At 43.5% G+C, this 10,607-nt stretch overlaps 1 protein-coding gene across 1 annotated transcript; it reads right to left on the bottom strand.

Moving 5' to 3' along the window:
• Positions 1 to 3,711, bottom strand: LOC134286030 (uncharacterized). Its single transcript, XM_062847593.1, has one exon. The coding sequence runs from the start codon at positions 3,709 to 3,711 to the stop codon at positions 1 to 3; it is 3,711 nt and encodes a 1,236-aa protein (XP_062703577.1).
• Between the last annotated feature and the right edge of the window lie 6,896 nt (positions 3,712 to 10,607).

Here is a 10,607-nt window from a genome sequence, read left to right as displayed (position 1 = left end):
TTAAGCAGACGGTGGAGCTCCGCGAAGGTAACACCTGGGAATTTCGACCTTGTTGATGAGTGGAAATACAGCTTTCAATCGGTTCCACTTTGCGTTGCAATCCTCGTTCACTGGTTCGTCCCATTCGCACCCAGAGCGCCATGTGTCTTGAACTAAGCCTTTTCCATGCACGGTGAAAGGTGCTAACAGTCCAAGGGGGTCAAATAGACTCATTATGCAACTTAGAATGATTCGCTTGGTAGGCCGAATGTCAGAGGTCAGGTATGCCATCAAATCATCGCGTAATTGGGTCGAGAACGTGAACACGTCATCGCAAGGCTGCCAAATGATTCCTAACACTCGTTCCTGAGCCCCTTCTCTGACGCTGGTCAATGGTATGTCGTTAATTTTAGCTGATTCACCCATTGCTTCTAGGAATGTTGATGAGTTTGAAACCCAGTTACGGATTTCTAAACCAGCCTGACTGTGAATATACCGAACCTGTTGCGCACGTTCAATCGCTTCATCTGTAGTATCTGCGCAATCCAGATAGTCGTCTACATAATGTTTACGAACAATAGCGGTTGCAGCCTCTGGAAAATTTTCGGAGTATTTGGAAGCATTGAGGTTTTTAATATATTGTGCTGATGCTGGGGAGCATGCCGAACCAAAAATGGCCACATCCATCATGTATATCTCCGGATCCTGCGATGGATTAGTGCGGAAGAGAAATCGCAGCACATGTTTGTCTTCCGGTTTCATCATAAACTGATGATACATTTCTCTTATATCAGCCACGAAAGCTATTGGTCGTTCGCGAAATTTCTGCACCACCGCATCGAGGGGCGTGAGTAGATCAGGACCGGCAAGCAGCAAAGAATTCAACGAAACGCCGTTAACCTGAGCCGCCGCATCGAACACAAGCCGTATTTTTCCTGGTTTTTTGGGGTTACTCACAACGTTCAAGGGTAGATACCATACTTTACCAGGTGAAGCCGATGCCAGCTCTTCAGGAGTCGTTTTGTGTGCGTAGTGCTTCGATTGATATTCGTCGATCTTCTGCTTCACTTTTTCGTAAAGATCCGGTTGCTTCAGAAAACGTCGCTCTAACCCTTGGAGCCGCCGATAGGCCATTTGATAACTATCCGGCAAGTTCACTTCATCTTCCTTCCATAAGAGGCCGGTTTCATACCTAGTTTCGGCCACTTTAGATGTTGTTGACTCTAGCAAATAACGTGCCCTTTGATCTGCTACCGACTCTGGAACTGAAGTTACTGTTGGCCTTGGTTCTTCACTCAAAAAGAATTCCCGCATCATCTCATGTAATTTTTGATTAGTGAGTCCCTTGTGAAGACCGAGAAAACCAGTTGCCACCGCTGTGTCTCTTGGTCCGTATATCGTCCAACCCAAGTGAGAACGAACTGCAATTGGTTGATTGGGATTGCCAACTCTGGATTCCAATGGAGCTAGCAAAAACGCATTGTTCAGACCAATCAAGATTTTAGGTTCTTCTCCAAAGTGATTCGCGACGTTCAATCCTCGAAGATGTGGATATTGGTTGGAGATTTCCCGAAAATCCACGCTCTGCCTGGGTAGGTATAGCTTCTTCACTGTATGGGCATCCTTCAGATCGTGATGAATTCCGTCTTCTGACTCCACCTCGAGAGACAAGCGTTCCGAAGCTGACTCACGGCGCTTAATATTCCCTGTCCATTGTAGCGTCAAAGGTTGGGCAACTCCGCGAACTCCAAGATTTCGTACTATACTTTCTTCCACAAGTGTCATCTCGGAGCCTTCGTCGAGATATGCGAAAGTAGAAACTGATTTCTGTCCGTGGAATAATGTGATTGGTACGATTCGGAATATCACCGGCAGCTTCCCATCTAAATGCAAATGTAGTTGACCCTGCGTGACAGGAATCTCACGGTGTACCAGCGGATGATGAGGCTGCCGACAACCTCCAACGTTGCACGTAATTTTGAAACGACACCATCCTGTGTGCTCGTTTAGACATCGCTCGCAAAGTTTCCAGCGTTCCATTTGTTTCAATCGTTCACTGATATTCAGACGTCGAAATTCTTCGCAGTTCCGTATGCGATGACCAGTAATTTTGCATATTCGGCAAGGATTCACTGGCGGAGCGGCAGCGGCTGAACCACCACTATGTGTATGGATGAAGCCTTTATCCTTTGTCCTCAACTTGTCCGTCCTGGTTGATGGTCGTAGATCTACAGCTAATGTCACCTCGCTCGCTTCTGACACAATGGAAGACGCAAAATCAGCGAATGTGCGCAAGGTGACGTTGAAAGCATTTCTTTTGTAATGCACCCATTCTCGTTTCGTCGCAGCCGGCAATTTGTCGACCAGTTCTTGAATCAAAACCGGGTTGACCAAGTGATCATGAAGTTCTGCTGCGTCAAGATGATCGCAGAGCTCCTGTACCGCCATCCCAAATGGAATAAAAGTCTCGAGGCGATCAATCTTTGGTGGATCCGTCTTCCTCACCTTGTTCAACAGTGTATGGATCAATTGTTCCGGGCGTCCATAGAGCATACGCAACGTCGCAATCACTTGGGGGACGGCTTTCGGCAACAGCAATCGGCTTCGTACCGACTCCAAAGCGGGTCCTTTGAGGCATTCTTGAAGACGAACTAAATTCTCCACCTCGGTGAAGCCGCATGCCTCCGTTGAATTGACAAAACTACTATAGAACAGGGGCCACTCTTCAACTTTTCCGCTGAAGATAGGCAGCTTCTTGCTCAGTACCTGCCTTGCAGCTAATTGGGATCTTGATGGCCCCGGTTTGAGCCCCGATCCGTGGGATAAAACACTACAATCATCACCGCTGTCATCCTCGTCCTCAAATTCGTGCTGTTCAGCTGCTTCCATCGGCACGGTATGGTGCTCCACGTTTGCGTTACGGTGTTTGACGATAGGAATCATCGATTTGGGATTACGTTTTGGTGTATCTGGTAGCTCGGGTGCGGGGTAGTGAACGGATCTGTTGGCTGCCTGATCTACGTCATCATCAGCCTTATCAGCTACCTTCGTTCGGTTACCGGACTGAGCCTTTTGCGCTTGGAAATCCTCTAGCAATTGTTCCTGCTGTCGATGGAAATGTGCATCCTCTTGTAACTGCATTCGATACATTTCTCGCTGCTGATTCAACGTTTTCTGCCGCAATGCACGTTCTTGCTCCATCCTCTTTCGGTGCAGTTTCGCTTCCCATTCTAGCTGCTTCTCCTTAATTATCCTTTCTTCTTCCAGCATCCTTTCTTTCTCCAACATTTCTTCCTCTAGTCGACGCAGCACTTCCTGCATGCGTATTCCTGACGACGCTTCGCTCTCGGATTTACCAGGATCCACCGACCCACCTGCACCGGTAGTTGATGTCTTCTCCTGATTACTTGATTGAATCTCGGTTGTATACGGTATCTGGGTTCCCGCAACGTTCGAATCTGGCATTACCTGGTTTGTATTATCATCGGGCTCGGTTGACGTAGGACGTTTCAGTGGTTGGGATTTTTCGGGTTGCTTGGGCGCGTTGGCATCTGCCTTCCCCTTTTTGCCCTTTTTCTCCTTTCTACTGTTGCACTTGGGGCAAATGAATTGTCTGTTCGCCACTCCCGGTGATTCATTTACGCATTCCAGGTGGTACCATACTTCGCATGTATCGCAGGCCACCATGTCTTCGGTATCGGGACCGTTGCACTTGCCGCAGGAGCTATTCATCTCAAAAGTGAGGTTATAAATCTTTTGAGAAATTATTCGGACGAAAGGCAGAAAAACTCGATTTTTGTAGCAGCTCGGCGTATGAAAACAGCTCAAACTAAAAAAGATTTATTATTTAAGAATATTAGTGAATAGAAATAAAGTTGAACGCTTACAGATTTAGTTTTTGCTTCTTCCAAAAATATGCATCCGCGGCAGCAACGTGCGATACTAATCGTCGACCTATCAACCTGAATAATCCAACAGTATTCTATTTCATTTCATTAGTTTTTATCCAATTTTATCGCTTTTTGCTTACCGTTTACTATAATTTCAATTAGGTATTAGAAATTTTAAAGGAAATTAGATAATTCACATTTTTTTATGAGAAAATATAGAAATTCACTTTATCTTCAATGGCTTTCTGTTTTGGTTACTTATACTAGTCATTTCTTCGTCTGTCAGTTGTCACATTTTTGAGGAGGGTTGCCAATCTCGACTGCGGTGGAATCTTGCTGCATGCCCTGTGGTTTCAACATGGACCTTTCAAAACACTGCACAAATGGTCAGATTGTAGAATGAACATGTACTCAAATTAGCTGGGAAAAAGCAACTTTCAAGCAAGGATGGGAACACTCACTTGAAAAGAGTTACACTCACTAGCAGTTTTCTCAGCTCAGAAGCGTGCAATTAAAAAAACGATGTATAGACGACTTTTGCCTTGTGGTTTTGTCTGAAAGTTTGCCGAAAAAAGTACAGGTCGCACACGCATATGAAACCGTTAGACACTGTGATTCCTGGATAGGCCGGTTCCTCTGCTGATATTGGCCGTGCATTAGTGTTCAGGGGTCCGAACCGTTCTGGGCCGACAGACAGTAGGTCCACATACGATTACAGACCACTCGGTGAATAACTCAGGAAGGAAGATGCTCGGGAGGTTCGTGGTTCCAGCAGAATCAAAAATAGGGCTTCCGTCGCCAACGACCCAGGTATGCACGGTTCACACCAGACCTAGCGCCGCATCGGATTATCACTCACGGACAATTCGGGTTACAGTTTCAATTTCCAGCAAAATTCTTCTCGGCATATATTCTGCCTCAAAGCGGTGCGAACGTGGTTTTAGTCTTTGTGGTTAAACCACGACTTTCCCCGACTGTTAGTCGATAGCTCTCACCCCTTGTCACTCATTCAATCCTTCTCGCCACTCTTAATTTTTAATTTCCGGCAGTAAAGCAGACGACTTTACGCGGGAGTTTACCATCCACTCACCTGTTATTGCGTTTGCATAAATTGTACCTGCCAGTCGCACACGCAATTGAAAAGAACAGTTGGTAAGCAAACTTAACAATCACTCTCCTTACTGTCTCACATCGATCATTAGAATAACTAGCCACAGAAGTCCAATGTCGCGACTGTTCGTGTGACTAACATCTAGTTTGCCACGCCCTTACAGCGTCAGTACTAGAAGTGTCAAATTTTGTTTGTCAAAACAAATAATGCTCTTCAAGCTGGACACTTAAAAACAATCAATTATCACAATAAAAGTTATTAATTTAATTAAATAGGAAAAGTGACTACAGCGCCATTGGAGTTCTAGTGTATTTCTATTTATCGATCATCCAAATGAAATCGTATTAGGATGTTACCGTTAGGTAACATAAATACAGATGTAACACTTTCAACACCTTTCGATTGAAACCATAGTCACGTAATCTTATTTTAGTTTGGCCAACTAAGAACTAGGTGACGTTAGTGTGTAAACGTCAAACTCGAACAAAACCGATGCGAGCGCTTCAAAGCACCAATACTATATTATATGATGGATATGAGTTTGAGATTCTAAAAATTATCATGTGAAAAGTGTGATGTTTGATCGAACCTTAAAATAGCATTTTAAAAAGGCCTTCACACGTCAACAAAAATATCAATATCTAGTGCTTAGAAGCGAGTAAATGTGGTTTTAAGTTTTTCACTAATTTTTCATATCATACAAAATGTATAGAGTTTGAAATAAGACCATATTTTCACCGATTTATTGCAATTTTTCTAAACATTGTAAAAATAATCTTCAAAAAGTTCCTATAAGCTTGAAATCTGTTGTATTTTTTTTATATGCTCAGCTCAATATCGATAAAATGGTGACTTACACACCTTTGCATCAGGGCCCCTCAATTATTCACTAGTAATTGTAACTTTATTAACGGTAGCCTGCTAGTTTACGTTGTTTATCAGGTCAAACAGCGTAAACTAGCAGGTTATCGTTAATAAACATACAATTACTAGTGAATAATTGAGGGGCCCTGATGCAAAGGAGTGTAAGTCATCATTTTATCGATATTCAGCTGAGCATATCAAAAAATTCTTCAGATTTCAAGCTTTTAGGAACTTTTTGAAGATTATTTTTATGATGTTTAGAAAAATAGTTATGGTCAACATCGACATAGGCGGCTGGCATATTGTAGCAAGGTTAAGTCAATTAATTGTTATATTGTTATTCATATTCTGGTAAAAAATCAGATTTTCCTTGTGTTCTAAACTTGATTTCTAGTTTATGCTTGCGGTGTGATAATACAGCTGGGAACCTTAACCTAATTTTGACTTTTCTATAAAAAAGGAAAATAAATATAAATAAAAAAACTCTAAATTGTTAACCCGGGAACGGTCGCGTCATGTACTGAGTACACGCACCATGAGAAAAATTCACGCATGTGGTACACAGCGTGAGCGCGGCGTCGCTGCAGGTAGTCAAAGACGCGACTGCTCGTGGGTTAAGATTAAGTACTACGAAACTACGAAAGCTATTTGAAACCTGTAATAAAAGTAATTTAATGTAAACAGTTCAAATTTTCCAAAATAACTTATGTTAACCCAGAAGCGGTCGCGTCGTGTGCTACACGCACCATGAAAAATGCATGCTTGTGGTGCAGAGCGTGAGCGCGGCGTCGCTGCAGGTTTTTTTTTAAATCTGTATTAACGAGATTTTTAGCCCTTGGCTAGTTCATCTCGGGACCCACGCTTTACTTCCCTTCCGAAGGATGAACTCACATTTTGCGAGTTTGTCGGGAGTGGGATTCGATCTCAGGCAGTCGGCGTGATAGTCACGTGCTTCAACCATCATACCAGATCCGCTCCACATCGTCGCTGCAGGTTGTCAAAGACGCGACTGCTCGAGGGTTAAAAAATACGTACTGGTGGGTCGTCGAATTCTATATTAATGCAAGCAGAAAAAGTATGAGAACCCCTACAAAAATGATTGTTTTTAAGTGCCCACTGTTGTTCTAGTCTTCTAGGTCCGCTACTAACGCTTTAACGCTACTGACGCATGACAAACTAGATGTTAGTCACACGAACATTCAGTATTTAAAAAGTCTGAGAGAAATATTGAAGGAGAGAGCTTTATTTTTTCAATTTTTGACTAGCTTTTGATCACTACGTAGCGACTTGCAACATTGTAAGTAAATATGAAAATAATACATTTTAAGTTCAACAGCATAACTATTCCTTTTTCATGAAAATGAGGAATATAAAATATGAAAATGAATGTTAAAATCTGTATAATTCTAATCATTGAAGTGCTATAAAATTGGCATGCATCAATACTAATTGCCGTTTCACAAAGCTATCCCACCAAAACTGAAATGTAAGAAATTTTCCTAGAAACAGTTCAAGTCCCGGCATTATCTCTGATTCTTACTTTTTCCGGATCATCTACTTTTACCTTACCGGAGCAAATCGTTTTCCTTTCATTCCACACGACATGCCCCCAAGACAATGCACGCCCATACGTGTTGAGCAAATATTTAGGCTAATTTGAGCTCCTAATAGCCGGTAATGATCTTACCTTTTATGCACCCACATAATACCATCTGAAACAATAACAATCGGCACCGCATTCAAGAGAAATGTGTAAACATCTTGTTTTGCAAGGGATCACGACCCTGATTCCATCCATGCTCGCTCGCATCACTCCTCCATCGCCGTCTCTCTGTTTCACCGTATTTCACTCGATTGCCAAGCCGATTTGCTATCGGATTACCGGATTACACCGTACTTAAATTAGGACGCTCTCCCACAATTGCTACAGAACGTACGACCCGAGCAAACTTCAAAGAATGCTTCTTGCTTGTCCGGTCCGTTTCCTCCTCCGCTTCCACGGCCATCATTATGGGAACGATTCATAAAAACACATGTTTCGTCTCAGCGGCTAACAAAAATTTCGACAAATGTTTGCTTTTCGGAGCTTGCCGTCTATTGTCCTGTTCGGACGGACATGGGAGCCAGACCAGGTCATTGAAAATTGCTCGGACGGACGAATAAGTGCAACATTGCAATCGATGGACGGATGGGAACATTGAGTGATATCTAAAGCCCCGGTAGCATCGGCCGGCGAAAATAAAGCTTCAGACAAGCCGTAAACGTAGACATATAGTGGATGGAAACAGAACTAAACCAGATTATCTGCCCATCACCGATTCCATCCGATCCGGAGTTCTTCCACTCTTCCAATAGGTTCATCATTCAGTTAACTTATGTCAAACCACATGATTTGGTGCAACTCTGGATGCTGTGTAAAGTATTTGAAAATTAGGTGAGACGGAATACAGAATGGATCCACGTATGATGTTGTTGAATCCTTCTCATTCTTGTAACTTCGCTTTGTATAGATCTCGGATTGTGCTTTCATCATTCTAAGCAACTAAAAAAACTTAAAAAAGGAAAACAAAAATAAATTTCATAATTGTAAGATATAGCAAAATGTTATCTTGACCATAAAATGAATCTTAGAACAGATTCACAGACCAATACACACCCAAGGAACAATCACTCAACTAACGTCGCAGCGTCAATTTTATTCGACATTACATTGAACAACAATTTAACAATATCCAATCCAATTGTAATCAAGCTCATCCGATTTTTTTGAAGTCGCCCTCAGTCGATCATAAATTGGTGCTAGTTTATTAAGTGGCCATGCAATATCCGGAACCATTCCGGGGATATTCCGGATTGTGCTGGGGTCAGGGTGGTTGCCAAAATGGCTAAAAGTGATTATTTCGTGTGTTATTGTGTTTGAACCATCGATTTTCAGAGAAATTGCTGTTGCGAACAGTGAAACACAACTGTGATAAACAGATATGAATATGTTGACCCATCCGGATCACCGTAACAGGTTCCACGGGGCACTTCTGGTTTTCAGCCCAAACATGCCGTGCAACATATCAATCTTCATGATTTCGAAAGACTTAGTCAGAAACGATAGACTGAAGTCTGTATCCACTAATATGGCTATTTCAGAGCATCTAGCACAGGTTCCACGGGAGTACCATCGGGGACATTTCTGATTTTCAAGCAAAACATGCCGTTCCGTGTGAGTTCGTGGGAAGTTACCATGCTGGTTTCATCGATGGCCGGTCGACAACGGACCAGATCTTCACCGTACGGCAAATCCTCCAGAAATGCTGTGAATACCAGGTCCCAACGCGCACCACCTGTTCATCGCCTTCTAAGCGGCATACGACAGTATCGACCGCATAAAGCTATGGAAAATCATGGACGAGAACAGCTTTCCAGGGAAGCTCACCAGACTGATGAGAGCAACGATGGACGGTATACAGAACAGCGCAAGGATTTCGGGTGAACTATCCAGGTCATTCGAATCTCGACAGGGACTACGACAAGGTGATGGACTTTCTTGCCTACTGTTCAAAATCGCTCTGGAAGGTGTTATGCGACGAGCCGGGCTCAACAGCCGGGGTACAATCTTCACGAAATCCGGCCAATTTGTCTGATTTGCGGATGACATGGATATTATTGCTAGAACATTTGGAACGGTGGCAGAACTGTACATCCGCTTGAAACGTGAAGCAGCAAAGGTCGGACTGGTGGTGAATGCGGCTAAGACAAAGTACATGCTGGTAGGTGGGACTGAGCGAGATCGGACAAGCCTTGGCAGGAATGTTACGATAGACGGGGACACTTTCGATGTGGAAGAAGAATTCGTCTACCTCGGTTCCTTGCTAAGGGCTGACAATAACGTGAGCCGTGAAATACGAAGGCGCATCATCAGTGGAAGTCGTGCCTACTATGGGCTCCAGAAGAAACTGCGGTCAAAAAAGATTCACCCCCGCACCAAATGTACCATGTACAAGACGCTAATAAAACCGGTGCTTCTCTACGGACACGAGACATGGACGATGCTTGAGGAGGACCTTCAAGCACTCGGAGTTTTCGAGCGACGCGTGGTAAGGACGATCTTTGGCGGCGTGCAGAAAATCGGTGTGTGGCGGAGAAGAATGAACCACGAGCTCGCTGCACTCTACGGTGAACCCAACATCCTGAAAGTGGTTAAAGCTGGACGGATACGGTAGGCAGGGCATGTTTCAAGAATTGCTAACCGTCCGGTTGATACAAGAAGGCGTGGAGTGCAGAGAGCACAATGGGCTGATTAGGTGGAGCGTGATCTGGCGAGCGTTGGGCGTGACTGACGTTGGAGAACTGCAGCCAGTGTTGAAAAATTCATTTCGTCATATCTAAATTCAACCACCTACAGCTCATTTCAGAAGCTGAACCTGAGAATATGGTATATGAAAAACTTGTGCGGCTAGACCAATTCTGCAAGAAAGTCACGGAAAATCCGCTATTTTTCGAAATGAATTTTTCAGCACTGACTGCAGCTGCAAATCGAGTATTATGGCGGAAAATTGCTGATTCAGTATTATTATGAATTTGATGTTAACTTAATAAATGAAAATGAAAGCCGTGTGGCACATCAATCTACATGATTTCAAGAGAATGGGGCAGAAAAAAATGACTGGAGTATGTATCAACGCATGTGGCCGCTCCGGAACACCTGGGACAGGTTCCACAGGGGCGTCTCAAACACAATACCACACAAAATAATTACTTTTAGCCATTTG

The sequence above is a fragment of the Aedes albopictus genome, chromosome 2 (assembly GCF_035046485.1).
Source record: "Aedes albopictus strain Foshan chromosome 2, AalbF5, whole genome shotgun sequence".
In the NCBI taxonomy this organism is placed as follows: Eukaryota; Metazoa; Arthropoda; class Insecta; order Diptera; family Culicidae; genus Aedes; species Aedes albopictus.
The sequence above is the reverse complement of the archived record's forward strand: the minus strand, read 5'-3'. Positions and strand labels throughout refer to the sequence as shown.